Source organism: Trichoplax adhaerens, genomic scaffold (assembly GCF_000150275.1).
Source record: "Trichoplax adhaerens TRIADscaffold_3 genomic scaffold, whole genome shotgun sequence".
Classification (NCBI taxonomy): domain Eukaryota; kingdom Metazoa; phylum Placozoa; class Uniplacotomia; order Trichoplacea; family Trichoplacidae; genus Trichoplax; species Trichoplax adhaerens.
The window spans coordinates 4,039,348-4,060,934 of NW_002060945.1; the positions used below are offsets into that span (position 1 = coordinate 4,039,348).

General features: G+C 29.3%; 1 protein-coding gene across 1 annotated transcript; it reads right to left on the reverse strand.

The window, feature by feature from the left end:
- Window positions 1-12,882: 12,882 nt before the first annotated feature.
- Window positions 12,883-14,812, reverse strand: TRIADDRAFT_17953 (uncharacterized protein; the record flags this gene model as incomplete). Its single annotated transcript, XM_002110939.1, has 2 exons — window positions 12,883-12,969; window positions 14,654-14,812. Coding segments are annotated over 2 exons (246 nt in total), but the record flags the coding sequence as incomplete, so codon positions are not given.
- Between the last annotated feature and the right edge of the window lie 6,775 nt (window positions 14,813-21,587).

A 21,587-nucleotide genomic window follows, 5' to 3' on the forward strand; every position in this document is an offset into this window, starting at 1 on the left:
TACCAATATCTAACTCTAGGCTACATAACTGCTATGACTATAGATTTAAGTCCAAAGTATTTCGTCATCAATCTTAGTTAAATAAAAAATATCATCAAATTAATAACTCCATTTCTAGATTTATTACCGCATTCGACACGTTAGTAGTGATCAATTCATTAGAAAGGTGTTAATGACGTTCGATGATGGTTTCTCCGTAGGAGTCAATTTATGCAAATATTTAGACTAAAATTGAATTGATTTTAAATCCTTAACCGACTAAATTGCGTTAAAATTAAAATAATATAGCTATATAGCACAGTATGCAGTACTACAAAATTCAATCATTTAGCTATTATTATTAACTAAAATAAACAATGATCATGACATTGCAAATATCTAAATTTACTGCTCAAGGTTCAGTATAACTTTATTCTAGTAGATGATATACTGAACGACCATTTGTGTCAGTAGGGCATCACAAGGTAGAAAAGGATGCCGATCTAGTTCTTTTAGTAGTGATCGGTGGCTGATTCGTTAGCAGTTAGCTTATTGAATTGATAAAGTTATTGAGATTTCTTATCATTATAGATCCGAATTAATCATTTTAAGAAAGCATGACATAAGCAAACAAATAGTCAAGATATAAAGAATTCGTAAGGATTAGTCAATAACAAACAACTCTGGCATTCATACACGAGGTAATGAATGTTATAACCATCTGCAATACATAATAGACCATTTTACTGGTTTATTTATTTTTCAATCAAGCATAAAGTCCTGCCTTCGATGCGATTTGTTGTTGACATAAAGACGAAGGAGCACAATAAAGGAGTTATTTAAGACTTCATTCATGCTATAATAGTAATAGTTCTATTTGATGATTTCAAACTTTCTTGAAACGCTCATTAATCAAGAGTGAATTTATAGCAGCGATAGTGCGTCTAAGTCAACTATTCAAGTCCTTATACTGAATAAACCGTACGTTTTCAGTCCTGTTCTTTAAAAATAGACTGACTTTTAAAGAACACAATATTACCAATAAAGCAGTCTTAATATGGAATGGCATAATTACTTAGTGTGTTTTTTTATATTTTGTGGAAGCAAAGATCGCGTAAATGGACTGAGAAGTTACTAAAGGAGTTTTGAAATATTCGTCTAATGACAGTAGTGAGTTTAAAATGCTTCCTCTTAGACTACAATTGGTTGAATATTGACATATTCGACCTGCAAACTTGCAACTGAACAATAAATAATAACATCAAAATTAATAACAGAATTTAACAAGAATAGTATAAAAATGCTTTACATCAATAATGCAAATCACTTATTTGTGTTTGTTAGAATAGAATATTTTATAGCATAGCTTATCGATAATATTTTATAGTAATTCTAAGAGTTTAAAAAAATTAGAATAGCAAAAAACAATGGAAGGGCATTAATAATACTCAGCCTTGAATTATTAAGTTACTATTTGGTGTTGGCCGATCGATCAAGCTAGTAAATAATAATTCAATGCATTTTCATTGAGAAGATTGCATCATAAGAAAGTTAATCAACAAGGTCACACTATTAGTACAAGTTAGCAAAAAGCAATTAGCTATTGAATGAGACTAATTTTTTCTGTTCTAGAAAACAAATTAAAAATTCATAACTCTGACAATAAATCAACTACAGTGACATACTAGTATTGAACTTTATAATGATATTGAAACATAATACATTTCAGCAACTGCACAATGACGTAGACAAAAAGTGTACCAACTTCTATATTTTGATATGTTGAGATGTTATTAGTATCCAAAATTATTCAAATAGGGAAGTAATGTAGTACGTTTATATATAATAAATATTGGCTTTCTCAGAATTCTAACGTCATAAAGGTGGTACCATGTAGTGATTTCAGTTAATTACTGTAGTAGTGTGTACTAAAAATATAATAGTAATATGAAGTAAGGACTACGCAACATAGAATAGAGTTATACTAAATGCGGTATTTATTCTTCTATCCCGATCATTAATTTGTACGCATATAGTAACAAACTAAGGTCGCTTTCAAAATTTTCCTGCTGCTATAGAAAAATTTCAGTAAGAGAATTAGCCTAACAACATTACTAGCTAATTGTCAGTTAGTACTAAATCACCTAAAATTAATAAAACCCATGATGATTATTCTGATACACAGGTCATATGCAGTAATTCTTCTGTGAAAGCTACAATTAATTTAGCAAATCTAGACGAAACTTGGGCGTTTTTAAGGACGAAATCATTCATATTACAATTACTGACTAATTTACTATTATCTTTCGTCACCTTTAGTACTAAAATCGATCCAAACGTGTCATTATACTGATACAACTTCATACCGCTATATAATGGTATAGATGCTGAATTATGCATCATAACAAGTAAAGAATATGAATTGGGCTAAGTCAACAATCCATATTGAATTTTGTAAAGCAAAAAACAAATTATACTACTTTATAATAGATCCAAAACAAGATCTGTATGGTATGTCATATTTAAATTTAGGATATAATTAATTAGGATAGTCATTATACTATATAATTAAGCTAAGATTATTTAAGGTGCTAAATGAATGATGAATTATTAATAAATTCATTTTCACGTGATTTTTACCAATAGACATTATTGATAGCTATTAAATCTCCGTCCAGCATATAAACGCATAATATTTTGCAAAGCAAAGTTGTACACAATGAAGTTATAGACTTGATAACAACTTGCTTTTAACAACAGGATTCAAGCTATTACTAACATCCTCCTCTTTAAAAATAATATCTGCAAATTCCGGCGCAATGGTCGACCATTAACGCCATTTCTATTATTTCATATTATGATGCAATAAAATGTTAATACATATTTGTTTATTAGCGTACTAAATTTAGTTAGTCATTTACAGGAGTTATATATGGATACATTGCATAAGTGTATGTACATACTTTATGCTGCATATACATAATTTCAGATAGTTTTTAAATGATTAGCCTTTAACAATATATTGATAATTTATATGATTGAATTCCATTTTCTGTACTATATGTATATATTACATATACATAAAAAACTACTGCCTAAACTTATACATAGATGAAGAAAAATGTATCTACTGAGAGTATAGTTTTCGCCACCATACGCTGGGATACACGTTACAAATGTTCAATCATACCATTCTTAATTATTATATATTTAACAGAATGATTCTATCTATGGGAACTATAAAGCTAAGCCTGGTAGATGAATGATTCGTAATAGAATACATACTGGTATTTACTTCTAGCGCATTATTTGTTATTTGATTCAATCAGTGCATTGATATGCAAATTTCGCTTTCTAGAGCATTTCATAAATAATCGTTCCCGGATTAAATTCTTTGGATCTTTATCCAAATATAGTGCAATCAGAAGTAATTCAGTTATTTGTCTGATAAAGATGTTTTCGTCTTTGGATGAAATTAATATTACTTTTAACTTATAACAACAACTGAACGTTTAATTAATGATAAGAATAAGCATTCCAGTTTATTGTTAATTTGAATACGAACAAAGCATTCTAATTACTTAAGCCAACTCTCGAAATATAGAATCATTAGTCAATAATTTATGTGTCCCGGTTGTTAATTATTTTAAAAAAAAATTGCTAATGAAATCATTATATAAAAGAAAATTCGCGAGAAGTATAATACGATCATAAGAAACATAATACAGTTTTGTATGGTAACTTATTAGTCCCCTACTACTGTGCAAATACTGGAATTCGTAGCAGACACAGTACTTTGCTGAAATTTGAGCAAAAGAACTTTAGCAAACTAGTATAAATTTACGTACCCATATTTTTACTAAGACAACACTACCAAAAAGCAATGTATAATAATTATAGTCTATAAAGTTTTCGGTTATAGTTTTAATAAAGTAAATTAGGCATGATTCAAGAATGGTTTTAATGAAATTAGTGATATGCTAAGGGGGAACCCCACCATATAAGATATAGTTACAATAAGCTATGATTGATACACTTAGCTAAGATTTACTATGACTGTAAAAGCGTAGATATGTAGCAGCCGAACGGAAAATAATTAATTACTTTCAACATGTAGCCTTTCATCACGCTTTGAACTCCTAGATGATAAATAAACATCACGTTATCATATTCTCTTAATCTTTTATTTAATGCAGTGACATCTCAGAGAGGTTGGTTTATTTGTATTAGTTGTTTTTTTCTCTTTAAAATAATAGAACCGATTTGATTAAATCTAATTATTTGTTAAAATTTCAACCACGTTGTTAGACCTTGCATCATATTACATACTTTACATATACTTTACGATTGATTCAGTACTACAAACCTAGAGCAAACTTAATTCTATACTTATACGAGACCAAGTAAAATATCATACTCTGACAGTAGTTTAATAAAGATCATAATCATCTAGAATGTTGTACAAGACGAATTTTACATAGTAATTCATAGTTATCTAGATATCTTAGATTTATATATACAATAGTAGTAATATAAACTAGGCCTAGGATGAGTGCACTTCATAAAATAGTTTACAAATTATCTAAAATAGCTTACTATTACAGTTTTGTAACTTATGTTGACTAATTTTATCCTTATGAATGACGAGGTTGCATGAAGTAATGCTATTATTAATCATTAAGCAACACATTATAACAATCCATAAAATATTTAATTATTGTCTACAATTATTCTATATTACTCTCTAGGTATATAAATCATGATACTGGCCATGTTATATTTCACTTGATTCTATCAGAAAACTCAGCGCAAAGGTTAAATGATATTTTCACACACGAAAACAACAGCATCATATAACTACTGATCTTCTTTTGTTCTTGTTATTATGCTTAGCCTGCCAATTAATTTAATTTCTGAAATATTTATTATTTCTACATAATAATCGCCTCAACATCTCTAATTAACATATGAATTATAATATTGAATCAATCGAGCATTCCGTAGATATATATGACAATAGTTCTCCCTTATTTATATTAACCTGTTTAGAGAGTAAGGATCGGAGTCCAATAATATTTTTTTTAATTCTTTTAACTTCTATTATTTAAATCTTTCAATTTATTCCGGATTAAATTGACGTAGACATTCTTACAGTTCATGCTAAGCTTATTACGTAAAGGTTAACATTTATGAACGATTAGCTTTAGTACAGAAATTAGTGAGCAAGCACGTAATCCAGAAAATCGTCTAACGTGGAGTCGTTTTAAACTTCGAATAATCTTAACTAGGCAAATATAACTATAATATGAAAGTTTTAAGATTATTTATACACTGCTTATGTAACACAGCATACTACACCATCATCTTAGTACTAATATCTTTATAAAGCCACGTGGAAATATAATTTATGCGCTAATAATAATAATATTCATTAGCTTATAATCGACTAATTTCTCTATCCAGAAAAGAAAATCGACTCATTTGTTTTATATCTGCATACTGTATAATTAATTATCTTTAATAATTTCAAAGGCAATAGTATGTTACAGCTATGATTGTATCTCAAACATACTTATATTAGATATAAATTTGAAATACATCTTAATACATTACAGTACTCGTAAAGGAATAATACGCGTTGACCAGTAAGAAAAATAAATGACCACTTGTAGATATCAATTGAATGCCGCATTATTATTATTATTATTAATAAAATCATAATTTAAGGCGTGTCCGAGCGGTTTCTAACTATTATCTGTGTGATTGTCAATTGGCCTATTCAACTGAAACACTATATCATATTCCAATTGATTATATTATAATTAGATTTAGCTATCTGTAAACGCTAATTAGATCAAGTTTTATCAAGATATGAGGTACGGTAGACCTTAGCGCGATCAATACATTCAAAATTTTTCTTTTCTAGATCACAATCTAAGAATTAAATATCTTATTCGTATTTATATGTTTCTTGCAATAATTTTTACTATATAAGCTTATCATTAACATTAAGCATTGACTATTTAAATTTACACTATAAAGCTAGTTACCCGTTATTTGACTAACTATATTTTCATAACGCAGTAAATATATTTGAAATTTTACTCCTTTAGTCAAAAGCTTGCTGATAATGATTATGGATTTATATGAAATAGTCTGTACTAATATGTTAGAATGATGAATGTATTAAATTATATTTAAATTTTAACTAAACAAGGCATTCTACTTTAGCATTCATAATTTGATTATGATTTGGCTTAAAGAACTTTAGTATTAATGACGACTACCGTATGCAATAATTATGTTACCATTCAATTAGTAAATCAGGGGCTTGCTAATTGAAAGTACACAATATGGATTTAGAAAAAAACGTACAAACATAGATACGATGCTTTACTCTCCTGATTATGAATGTCAACTTTGTATGAAAGAACTTAATTATGGTGCGCGTATATCGTATCTTACATTCTTATTTAATTACAATGCTGATCACATGAACACAGCAGGGGTGATTTCTGAATTCTGTTTTGAATAAAGCAGTAATAATAACAATAAAATTAAATTAAATTAAATCAATCGCGGCTGTATTGAAAGTTACTCCATTGTACGTATGAGTTCAACATCAAAAAGTAAAAGACAATATATGTCTGCTGTTAGTAAAATAAGTATCTTATTCACCACTATATGCAAAAGTAATCATTAGATTCTAATTCAACGCTTGCTTAATAAAATTAATAATGAAAGAACACATCTAACACATGTTTACATCGTTGCAATACGTAGTGCATATGAGTAATGCTATTTAAACATACTATACAATATCGGATTAATAATATAAAATTAATATCTACAACAGCTAATGGCTGTATAATGCAGTTGTCGAAAGTAATAAATCGGTTTGACTAGATTATTTCAGGAGGTCTGAATGAGTTTATTGTATTATTATGGATATAATTTCATATCATTAATTTGGCTTACGGGAAAAATTTTATCTAAAGAGCATGCGTTCAATAATTGTAGGTCTAAAATACTATAGCATCTTCTAATATTACTCATTTATTTTATTCTAAATTCATTATGATGCCCACAATGCAGTAAAGGTCAATGTTAAAGAAGAAAAAGACTTAGTTAAATCGATGATTAAGTATATCATAAATATTTAAAGAAAAGATTTTACTGTATAGCTATTATATGCCAGTTTACAATAACATAATTTTTTGAATATATATTATTTAAGGCGTAGTATAGGATTTATACTTTACTTACAAATAAATAAGGAACAATAAGCCGAAAATATCATTTTAAATTAGCAATCATGCTGATTTCATGATAATTTCTATTTCTATGCTTTGATAAAGCATAATTAAAATTATCTTATACGTTATCTAGTAACTTTGCGTTTCCTGCAGTATCTTTAAGCGATCAATAAAGATTTTTTGATGATAAGTCTATGGACCAGCTATTTTTGAGTTATTCCATAGCGCTACCATGAAAATTTCAATTAATCAGGCACGCATCCAGGTATCTGATTCATCTATATTCTATGCGAAATAACAAATAAAACATCTTATGCAAGATCGAACAATGATATTAATTTCATTCATACTTTTTCCAATGCATGTTTTATAAATTATAATTAATCTATCTTGAATTTATATTTCAAAAGTTATACACATTACGCAATAGCAATAAATAGTCAATTGTAAATAAATTGTAGGCGTTTCAGAAACGATTCTCCCTGCAGAGAATTCGTCCGACAAAGGAAAGTGTAAAAATCTACGTATATAGGTAATTACCTATTCCTTATGTAATTCATTCATTCTAAAAACTGACTTTAGCTTAAAAAACTTTTAATACATTAACGAGATCAAAAACTCCATACAGCTTGACTATAGTCTGAACCTATTCGTATGTACTGTAAGCTAACAGACATAAATCTGGAAGACCTTGATGCGTATATGTTATACACGAATAAAAGAAACTAATGGATCTGAATCTAAACTGCATATTCTTTATCGTTATATTAATTTTTCAATCAAATAAGTTGGGTATATTTGATTATGCCAATGAAGATATCAAGGTAAAATATGGTAATCATCGTTGTCATTATGTACACTATACAGTAGAGCTAGGTTTCTGCCGATTATAGTCACTTCCAAAGAGGTTATCGGAAGTATAATAATAACCGAATTAACAAGTGGTTGTACAGCATATGCGCAAATCGGCTTCGCCTACTTAGGTAAAATGTGGGCATGGACATTAACGCGTTACTTTTTTTTAATTTTCGTGATCTAAGCCTTTATTGCAAAATATGAAATTTCAAGTGCATAAATATAACATACTGCGCTATAATCAGTCGTAGTCGAATTGTATTTTTAATTAAAGTACAGCAGTATCGTCATGACACTATAATTAAAATTCCAGGTACATTAGTATCAGCACTACAATGATCCTAAATCAGGTATTATCTGTTATATTTAATACGGCCTTCAGTAATTTATATCAAATAGTATCGATATTATACTATACTATATAGACTAATTTCTCGAATACAAATTAATCAATCAATTTAATTAATTAAATTACTGATATATAAGAAACAAGTTAATTACGCAGTCTCAACTGAATGAAAGAAGCGCTTGAGTTATACCGAATATTATAATGAGGTGGATATCAAAACGACGGGTTACTAAATTTGATATGATAGAATAAATTAGCGATAAATCATCTATACTCGTAGTTGTACGGAAAAGATATTTTAAGTATTTGTAACTAACAGAATAAGTGTAATATGCGATTATCATTAGATGAGATCCACATTATTGTTTTTCGGAAAGTTCGGAATTATTTCTTGAACAATCCAACTTTATTGTAGCTAGTATAATCAAACAGTAGTTTATCATTATTCTATTTTCATGATAGTCTCATTTACTGTATCATGCATGCATAATTAGTTTTATATATTGATCTTTTTGAAAATAATTATTTACAATTGAGTTAGAACTTTAGTACATAAAGTGAATTAGATTTTTACTCAATCTATATTAGGTAGCATTTTATAATCTATGTAAAGCAATTTTAATGATTCTGACGAGAAACCCAATCTTTCAAAGCCCTTAAATTTTCCTATTTGATTTACACATGCTCAATTTATACTATGTTTTGTCATTATGTTCTGTATAGAACTTTTACAATTTATTTCACTATATTTCTTTCCGTATCACGGTATTTATAATGCTGTAATGAGAAAATTTGTTGTTTATCATTTCTGTAAGCTACGATACTTTGGACGATATGAAACAATTTAAATAGTTTCAATTAGTGATATGGGTACTTGATAATACTTTATATTTAAGAGTTAAAATTAGGCCACTACTGGATTCTAATGCCATTATTACATTATCACCCATCTACTTGTATTAATAAAACACTATAAGCCTCATCACGTTTCTACACAGATATATATGAGTATTTTTGTTAGATAAAATTATTGTTAACGCACTGTAGCCTATCTGTATTTTCTTATTAAATATAGGAGGTGACAATTGTAGAAGTTCCAGAGAATAGAAAATAGTTTTCTCAATATAAAGTTCATGCATTTTCAGATAGAATGGATTCGTTACCTTTGAACCTTCTTCAAGTATACACAAGCTCTATGTTTCTATATTTTAGATAACTTTCAATACGTTAATATAGCATTATTTTAGTTTACGATATGAAATTTGGAAATTAATGTTGTGATTTAATCTACATTAACGTAATCATTCGCTCAGTCGGTACCACTCATAAATGATAAACTTTATTCTGTTCATTTTACAAAGTATTGACGTGAATATATATGGGAACGATAAAATTCCTAACTTTTATTAGTGCTGCTGCTTCTTTAAGAAATAGATTCTGATATTTAATGTTAAAGATACCGGTAGCTCATAACAATGCCCTGTAATATCGCGAGAGCAAAGAATCCAATAGCCATTTGTAGTCAAGTCCAAAGTATAGCTTTAAATATTGATTGTAAGATTGTACGAGCATTGTAAGTCATGTGTTGATTAGTCAGATGGATTTTCTTGTAAGTGCTAAATCGTAGAATATAAGATTGTTTAAGTGAGTATTCATGTTAGTAGTTATAGTGCAGATTGTAGTAGTTGTTAAAGATGCTGTATTAAATGATCTTCACACCTTGGGATACGCTAGTAACGAAATGCTAGCCTAAATAAGATAGATATTGGCCCCTGTATCCTGATGATACTCTGTAACTAAATGTATATAATCAAGATATTTCATCTTCGAAGTTTATTTAGTCGTAGCTAATCCGGTCCTTGGTAGAACACGTAATTTGTGTAATAAAGTGATTTATTCTCAAGATATGGAAATCTTTGCTTAAAGTTGGACACCTTATCACACATTGCTACAGTGATTATCAAACTGCTTTCATTGTTCTACAGCATTCCACGAAAAGTAAATACGGTTAAATTGTGATCGGTCAAAAGTTACTAATGGCAGTAAAAGTATTGATAAAGCATTCTATCATTATTTTCTTACGTTATATTTATAACGTGCTGTAGCGTTTTGAATCTGAATTAAGAAAGCAAAAATTACTTAAATCCTCATTGTTTAGAAGGTACAGTACATGCATTACAGCGCATTAAAAATATCGACCGACATTATCCCTATACATTTTCTAAAACTACCACATGATTTAATTGTAAACTATCGAAAATTCTTTGAGCATCAAGCACTCTGATATTCTGAAGTCCTGTTAAATATGATAAATCAAATCCGGCAACTATTTACTGTGAGATTTTTTTCGTTATTATCACAATTATTTTCTATTGTTTCTTAAATAATTATAATGATAACGACAATGTATTCAGCTTTTCATTGATAATCCGGTCAGCAATGCTGATTTCATACAATTACAAAAGTAACAGATATATTTACATGATATCAAGCCACAATAAAATTTATTGAAACCAAAGATATTTCTACAACCGTTTAAGCATAAAGTGAGATTAATTACGTTAAGTATTAAACCACATTTATACCCAAAACGAACAATATTAATGTATTTATATCGCTGAGTAGTTATTTTTTTACAATAATGACCTCATCCGATTACATGATAACGGCGATGATTGATATAAATTGCCTAATACTGTAGGAATTGCATAAAAAGTGACTATGATTACAAACCAACAACCTGTCTAAAATTGATAGATGATATAATGTAGGATACCAAGTTAAGTAATATTATTTCTTCTAGAAAATTCGCTCAAGAAGAATAAAATGCAATAAATGCCAATACATATAACAGAGTATAAGATCCAAGCATCAAAAGAAACAACTACCTACAAGTACATTGCTTCTAAACTTTACAAAGGTTATATACCAAAAGTTACTGTGAAAATTAAATTGTCATGCGCAAGATAACTGAAAAGAGAGAGAAGTAAAGGTATCCATCTTCTCTCGACTCTCTTACTGTATACAACTGTATGCATATACGTATATAGAGAGATGCTGCATATTCATATATACATATAAGTACATATAAATAGATACTTTACAGCATAGCTATCGTACATATTGTACAGAGTTGGTACATAATGAAAGTGTAAACAATATTGCTAGCACTTTATAGTAACGACAAGCAAACGAGAAAATGCCTATTCTTAATGTATATAAACAAATTAATCTTTATCGAAACAAGGCAACGTGATATATTATACAAAAGAATAAACTAATAATGTTCGAATTACAAATGCATGTAACTTTTTCAATGTCATAACCAGTCTAGATGATAGATATAACAAGGTACACACAGAAACACACACACACACACATATATGTAAAACAAGGTACGCGTACCAACACACATATGCAGTACATATGTACACACTGCACATTCATATTGCACACGAATGCATGCGTATGCATTTAGGCATACGATCGATGTTGAATTCTAGACCATATTCAGAGCGATATTTATTATATTTAGCATATGTTCTAGCATAAACAGCTGTATAGTTCACATAATAGTTTTCTTGACTCTGTATAATGTACCTTGAAAAATTTTGAGGGTGTTTTTAACCAGACTTACTATCAGCGGCTGACCTTATTTCCAACAATAGCAAACAATTATCCTATTAAATTATTATTTATCATTTGAAATAAACGCTAAGCAAATTCTTGAATTTTTATCATTTGCGTTAGTAGACGGCAATTGATTTTAATTGGAAACAGCTAGTCTACCACATCTAGAAGAGAAGAAATTGCAGAAAATTCTGTTCAATAATATTGCCGTGCAAATAAAATCTATAAGAATACTTCCTCTGACTAACTCTACTAACAGTATTCCAAATAAAATTGATTAAATAGTATTAATCTTGACGATTTCCTTATTACATTAATAGCTGATTGATAACATATTTATTTGCAAGTACCATGTAAGCTAGTACCCGGATGCAGTATTAGCCATTGAATAGAGTAAAATCTGAATTTGTTTTCAACTAGTACAGTCTGCCTTAGTATAGACTATTTTTCAACTATTTTTCAATTATTTTGCTGATATACTTATAGTCATCATCAATTTGAGATTAGAGGAATATTCTTAGGAATACTGATAAGAGCAGTTGGTATCAGAATTATTCACATAATTCATAATTTTTTAATAGCATCAATGCCAATGAATCACCAGTAAAGATCAATGATTGTCTCACATTGGCTTTAACAGTGAGGTAAATTTCTTATCAAATAGGTAACAAGTGCATATCTACTGAACTGCGGTGTATTCTTATATCCAAAACGGCCATGATTGGACTTTATAAGTTAAGACTATTACTTTTTCTTAAAGATTCAAAAAAATAGATTTGGTTGTTGGCTAAAGTTAAGGAACACTTACCCCTGTAAATGGCGTTTCATATGAAGAGCTAAATGGTCCGATCTTGAAAAGCAACGATCACAATGGGAGCATTTAAATGGCTTGGCTCCAGTCTAAGTAAATAAGAGCATGATGTTTAGGAATACAATAACAAAAATCATCGCAACCCTCAATGTTAAAAATATTACAAACAAGACAATTAATTTGTGTCTTTATGATATTTCAATTCATTTAAAGATAAATGCTGTAAGCTAATAAAATATACTGTCATGTCAAGTACCTGAATTTAATATCGTTATGGTATAGTTACTGTCTTTATAATTTTGTTTAATAATTAGATAACCGAATTTTCGGTTTCAGCTAGATTAGAAACGAATGTAATAACAGCACGATATTACTTTCGTAAAAATTTTGCTCCGTATCCTATACGTAATTACCTTTCGATTGACATAAATCATATACATATCCAATTTCTACTAAGTAATTACATCGCTGTTTACTTTGTTTATCGTAGCATATGTCGTAAAATTATTGCACATATTCTGTGATATCATATCATTGACGGAAATGTCTATAAGAAATATTGTCGTAAAGATGTTGAAGTTTTTATTTATGTTTGATGTAACATAATCTCATATTGCATTACGGAATACAATGTTGTCTCTTAGTCAAGTATAAACCAAAATTCATCACTATAATAAAATCTACAGTGATTTGGTTCACCATTTCTGATATCGTTGATCATGCAGTCATGCGTATACAAAATTTCATTTATTATGGGTGAATGATAACGTCAACTATGAAAATAACCGTGATTTATTATATAATTATCGATTCCAAAGTGTGTTCACGATGATCAATCCAGCATTTCACGTACAGGTTACGCAAATAGATGACATGCAATTGCTTACATGATCAATTTAAGTTGTTATGGGATTGTAAAAAGACTATAGTCCTATTTTATTATGTTATTCGAATTTATAGGAGTTAAAATAAATTATTTTCGGAACGTTATACTCGTATTCGTTAGTATTATTAACTAAGAAATCAAAAAGTTAATGTACATAAATTGTTAACTCACTGATTTACGGTATCAAATAATTTCTGTTTGGATTAAATTGGGCATTTTCAATTATTTCTTACTTTGATCATCGTTTACTTAACGACATAGACAATTTTTCATGCGACGTCTTACCAATCCCGTACTACCGACCCTAGATTCTCAACTCACGCACATACGTTGCAAAACGACCCGACCAATCTTATAGCTTAAATTGTAATTTTGTTACAATTTGATTCTTTGATGTCGATTATACTATAGTATTATCTATATTACATTCCGAAGAACATGAGTACGTTCAAAAGTAACATGATCTATAATATACCTATCTATGTCGGATTAGTAATTACTGTACATTCTTGAAAATCTCTACTAATTTTTTTATTCTATGTTGTCAAAATTTTCACATCAGCTACTGTCGGTCTGATAAGAAGCCGTCTTAACATTCTTTGAATATCCATCTTTTTAGCACGTTTCATTATCAAATTTATAAACTGCCGTATTAAATTGTCTTTGACATAGTAAACTACGGGTAAAATTTAATTTCATGACTGACAGCTGATATATTACTAATATTTTATGTTACTGAAAATATTCTTATCAATCTACTTTATAATTTAATATAGAATATTTTCCTAACTAAATGTCTTAAAAGATTTTAATGACCAAGTTAAATAACATTTTATTATATATTCTGATCTGCGCTAAGCGATAATCAAATTGCTATAGAGACTTACATGCTTGCGGTAATGGCGTGTTAATTCATCAGATCTGGCAAATCTCCAGGGACATTCTTCCCATGGACATTTGTAAGGCTTTTCTCCCGTGTGCGTACGCTGGTGCGCTTTTAAATGTGAGCTTTTAGTATAAACTTTACGACAACCAGAAAAATGGCAACGATGTACTCGTCTTTTAGCTTTGATGTTACCATTAACGAGATTTTTAGCATTTTTGCTCTTATTTACTTTAGTATTATTAATATTTCGATTCGTACATGATTTCGGAGTTTTAGAAGGGCGAGATGGGGTTGTACTAGTTAAAGTATTAGTACTGACAACATTTTTTCGTGTATTGGATACATTAACGGAATTAATGTTATTAGTTTTAGAACCTGAACTACGACTTGATTTTTGCTGCTGATTAGTAGATGGTTGTTTACTAATAGCTTTAGCTTTGATCTCTGGTGATGATGGAGGTGTAGGTGGTAAAGATGATTTGCGTTTGTTATTCAATGTTTTTTGTTGCTGCGTTTTACCTTTTTCCAATAACGCTGGTAAAATATATTCTGTTGCTTTTGTGTTAACTTGTTTAACTTGTTGCTGCATCTGGCTAAGATCAAATCGAAACGGATTGCCATCTTGACAGCTATTAGCTGAAGGTGGTGGACTTAACTCAGCGGTTATTAATTTCACATCTTTATCAATCAAGTAATGATTAGTAGCAGCTGTTATTGCTGTTGTAACTGCTGTTGATGCTAGTGTAGTTGTTGCAGTTGAAAATTGGTCTCTTGTAACTAATGGATACTCCATGCAACCTTCCCAGTTTGCACTGTTGTAACCACAGTTGTCGGTATAATAAGGTTCAGAATTGATATAGCGTTCAACCTCTAACTTAATCTATGAAACAAAAGAATCCCATACTAAAAATCGATTTCTTACTAATATCAAATCATGATCAATTTACAATTTCTTTTACGAGTAAAGTTATACATTACTAAAAATACCTAAAACGACGCATTAAAAGTCTTAACATTTAGCCTTAATGCTAATTTAAACATTTCTATTTAATTTAATCAAAATTTTTTTCATCAATCAAAGATCATACCGTAAATAACTATCTCCATATTAAATCTATTATAATTACTAATGGTTTATCCTAATCGTGCCTATTGTCGTATATTTTTATTAAAGTAATTTCATTTAGTATACAGATTAAAAGTAGTAATCGCTAAGATAACCTGTCTTGCAATTCACAGCAAGTATGGATATCGTACTTGTCTACCAATCTTTTTAATAACATGTCGTTCGACAATGTATTTGAAGATTTTAATTAATCGTATTATAATTAATACAGAAAAAACATTTACTGAACAGAACAGGGTAAAACAAGAAGTGTAAAAAACAATGTGTTGGTAAACGTTATCGATATTGAAATGGTTCATTTGCAACATAGATATTATCAGAAATCAATCGTTTACTGAATGGAATTGAGTAAAACAGGAAGGGCAAAAACAATGAGTTAGCAAGGGTTAATCATTCTGAAATAGTGGAAATGCAACTTAGATATTATCAGGCATTATCATAATCTCATTTTCGGGTTATTTGACATTAACATATTAATTTTTCTAATACAGTATCACTTCTTTTTCTCCCAGCGATGTATACTGTCAGAATTGATTAAATTGAAAAGTTCCTCAAAGTATAAAAGTGACTGCTAGTATGAAGATATTGTCACATTCTCATTTAACTAGCGCGATCTACTGTGCATCTATAAAATCTAAGCGAAATAGCAATCGGCATTAGTCGCTACAGAGAAATTTCCATGTCAAGGTTATGGAACTTCAATAGAATCCCTTTCTTGATGCAATCAATGTATAAACTATTCTCGAATGACTACCATATTTAGAGTAGATAATGGAATATATTTAATTATTACAATGCTGAAGTAGGCAATTCGTACAATAGATCTACAGGTTGATTCAAAAGGACGTACAGCCCAATTGGATATCATATTCAATAGCTATTATCGATTAATAAGGTAAAGTAATCACGGCATATATACGTCCAAAGATGATGATGATGATATCTGTATAGCTAAATATTAAAATGATGCTTGATTAAATAGATGGAAACATTTCAATTTTCTGACAAGAATATCAACTTCTTATTACAAGAGAATAGGTCTGATGAGTCTGTCATTGGGAGCACGAATGCCATAGTCGCAGTTTTTCTTCAATTTTTAAAATTAATAATAAACAAGTGCTTGTCCCTTTAAACTATCATAATTTTATAGATACCGTAAAATTGCTTAAAACTTGTACTGTAATGATTTTATGCATAATAAACAGGATTGACCGTAACATATATACGTTCGTATTCTGTCTTCAATATTAGTGTATAAAGAAAATTTCGTTGGATACTACACTTAAAGTTTTATTATTGCAATATATTCGGCAGGAATAATTATACTGTCACACTAAATAACAACACGACTTGTGCTAAAGATTATGTATTATGATGTTAATGAAATATGTTTATCAAGTAATCGTATCAAAAGTCACAGTAATAAAATCAGTTGACGAAGAAAATCGATTAGTGACTAAGGGCAAAAATGAAAATTATACTAACTTGTTGCCAATCTTCTTCCAAGGTTGGTAGTGTATAGAAGAAACCATTATCGTTATGCAATTGCTCATGAAAATACTCGCTAGCACAACTAGAGCCAAGACTACTATTAGCATAATCCAACGTAGCCATCACAGAAGCAGATTCCAAATTACTCGACATCGGATAACGTGTACCAAACAAATTTCGTCAAAAGAAATAATACTAAAATATAAGTATATGAAAAATGGATTATAGATTAATACCGGCTAAAGTTTAATTACTGTACGCAACTATTTGTAACCAGTAAAATATTATTTTAAAAAATTTTTTTAATTGCCATTCTAAGTATTATTGTTTTGAAACTGCCTATAATTTTAATATGGACAACCTGAAAATCAAGATTATAAATACTCCTCTTACTTTAATTCAAATAATTTGCTTACCTTAAATGAATTTAATGATGGCTAAATGAATTAAGTATCAACTCAATGCGGATAATCGAGTATTTCAAGGCCTTTTTTATCGTAAACTTCTACGGATTGCAAACGATAATAAAACTACCGATAAGACCGAGGAGATCGGAGATGATCTGGCAACAGACTACACCAAGCGTTGATCAAACTATTTACTTATCAAAAATTACCATATAGCAAATGAAGGCAACTCAATGAAGAACTTAGGATTGCATGTTGTTCGAAAATAGATGGTATCATATATATTGGATACTGGTACTGTTTATGTAGAAAATGTAGCTAAAAAGATAATATTAAATTAGATCGATGGTTTATGTATGCAGTTGGTGTTGAATTAGATTATTATTGGTTAAAAACTGGCAATTTAAGTCGACTGCGCAATGGGAAATGAAGGTGGGTGGTCAATGTTAAGAATAGAGTAGGAGGGTATCTTGAAAATCAAACATTAACCTCTATAAAGGAAAGATGCCTGAAATCTGACTTTTATTTAAACGACACGGAATAAATTAATACCCCCTCTACTTGATTGTTTTTGCTCAACCCACTCTTCACACACATCTAATCTCTCATTGGTTTTAGTAATTATATATAAAAGATATGTCAATGGTATAAAATGTCAATCATTATTTTTTATTTAACTATTTGGTCTACGCTATTTAAGTTTGGACATTCCTCAATCGTTGCCCAATATATCGTCAAAAGTTTCATCGGTGCTATTTATTCCTGAGAAAGATAGAGACATGTATTCCTTATTAGAGAATAAATTCGATTAGATATTATATCCTATAAAATTATCAAGACGGGAAAATTTCTCGTTGACCATTGTCATAATGGTCTATACGGTAAGAAATTAAAGAATAAAAAAAGTGAATATTAAATTAAAATAATATGATGATAACAATAACTAACTGAGGATACAGAAAATCATCTACCGATAGATCAGCAGAAAGAAAGAGGAGGAGACTAGGCCACATGAGTCAATCTATACCTGATGCAGTATTGATTGATTTTACCAATAAAGGTAATAAATCAATTAAATGTCTTGGTCCAATGACGTGAGGAGGAATCAACTTTTGATCCATTGATTGTTCTTCCAATTATTATTGACAGGATGATCACTCTTGGGCATCTGCCTGGTTACCCATTAGATTGATTTAGGACCCAACTGTGATATGATTGACATAAAATCTGCATATTTAAATTCTGACTAATATTCAATTCAATAAAATTGTCGATAGAAGAAAGTTTGTAACCAAAATTTCTTATTGGTTAGACAGTTTACTCTATTTTATTGACATACTTCTTTGTGTCAACTATTTCTACTATCGCATTATTTTTTTTACCTTAAGATATATTGGTCTTTACTTTATCGAGTGAAGCTATGTTAATTTATGAGCTGTTTTATCAGAATTCCGTTTCCTTGATCACAATATTAATCGATTATCGAATCTACTAATAAATTGATTTCATCACTTAAGTTCTAAAGAATTCGTAATTTATCTATAGCCTAGCTATTAGTTAAAATGTAAGAAATTCCTTTTTTGAAACAGTCAACAGATTTATTAGTCATATTTCAATAACTTATCATGGGTAAAAATGAATTGGTGCAGTATGAGATTTAGTATTTATTCTTACTTGTAAGTACTTCCTGCATGGTAATGGCTAATAAACTAAAATATGAAGTGATTGCAATCCAATTTTGTTAAATAATTAGCAATATTTCATAGTAAACAAATCTTTGTAAGTTATAAAGTAATGTTAAAATTAACTACAAATCTCACTACTAAATGAAGAATGAGGTAATGTATCTTATATTACTTATTTTTAGTAAGATCAAAAATTAACTTCCTGTTGCTGCATATAATAAAAAGATGATGCAGCTCTACTTTCAGGTCAGAATTAATCGGAACGACTATCGGCACTAAGATGAACTCAGTCAAATAACTGGTCTAGATAACAAGCAAGAAAATTGAATTACTAAACCATACTACGTTATATTATAATGTAATTAATTTTCTTTCTTCTATATTATCCCTTGGAACTAATTATAAGGGTAAATAGCTTTGATAAGCTGCTATATAAAACGATAAAATCGGAATTAAAGCAACATAGCGGAGCTATAAAAGTGATTAGTTCTTAACATACTCCTTTTGCCTTATTCAGCTAATTATTGAAACATAGGATTGTAAGTGTACAGAAAATTTTATTAAAATAGTTAATAGTAAATTTATGTAGTAAAACTATAAAACAACATATTGGCTACAATAGACATCTCCAATAGAGCTATTGTCCTATGATCGTTCGTAGATGATGTTACTATTTATTTCCTTATATTTTGGACCACGATAAATACAGCGAATATTATACAAGTGTTAAATTTAGAAAGATTAACTAGAAATTTCTGGTAGTTGCAATTTACTTAATCGCAAAGGATAAGATACGGGGAATGATAGCTGATATGAATGTTATTTCTAGTACGCAATTAATTTGAGAACACTGTGAGGAAGATGACAATAAACAAGAATTCATGCAGTATCCATTTGTATTCAAAGCTACCTTTGAGTGTTTCTAATAATCGCTTCACGAAATAATATAACTCATTCGATTGATTAATTATCAATCAAGTATATGCCATAATAATTATAAGTCTCCTTTGCTGTTAACTTCTCTATTCCCTTTTCGATTACTATGATGTTTTAAAAATAAAGTTTTATTTCAGGGAAGAAAACTGCTGTTACCAAGATATGTAGCCACTTCTAGACTTGACTATTAGTAATTTTTATTATTTTAAATATTCAAAATAAATACATTTAGAAATTATACAGCGCCGTGCCATATTCTAGTTGCTATAGACTCAGCTTTATTGTGAAGAAGAGACAAGATGAAAAAGATCTATTCAATATTTTGCAAAGAATAATTTAAAGCCTTAATAATACCTATTTCAGTCCCACAAGATTTCATTTAATATTAAACCGAATTTTAAACTCAACTATCTCATTTAAAGTTCGTATTTCGAAATAATTACACGTCTTAGCAGAACAATATGGCTTTTACAATAACTCAGCATCCCAGAAGCTGGTCGTAGAAGACCGTCTACATCGATAAATAATTCTAATTTACCTGCTGTGGCACATTATATCAAAAATGGCTGAATAGATTCTTTTTCATCTATCATTCTACCATTCTTCTAACATTTTTGCCTCTATTTAGTATAAAATTGTGAATGCAATTAGATATTATATTGCTAAATGCAAACCTTATTTTCGATAAATTTTTTATCGTATAAATATGGCAATTATAAATGATCTAAATTTACAATAATCTCTTAGAATCGGAATTTAATAAATCGTGGTAACATGCAAGTAGAATGTCTCAATGCTAGTTTCAAAAAGATAGTGAACCATTCCAAGCAATCAATAACATCGTCAACAAATAGCACAATCAATTACGGTTTATAATTTACCGGATTATAAAAGAACGAGAATTTAGTCTGCCAGATGTAAACAGTCATTGGCCTCCAGCTAATTTCTCCTTATTGAAATTAACCCGTTTTTCCAAGAGAAAATAATAATAAATTGTATTATCTAGACAGCCATTCTTCTGTTCTCTCAACTGGTGGTCGCATCAATTATTTCTATTTTATCTCATAGTTGGCTGTAACCACTTAAAAAAGAAACCGTTACTATATGATTGCTAAAATCTAATTAAGATAAAACGTAAAATTCCCAAAATTCCTGCGTATTTTCATGACTTCTTACTGTACGACAGCCTTAAATAATTACGAATAGCTATCGGGCCAAATCATATGATGTAAAGAAACAAAATAGAACTCTCAATAATTTGCTATAAATATTATTTTTATGATTTAGGTA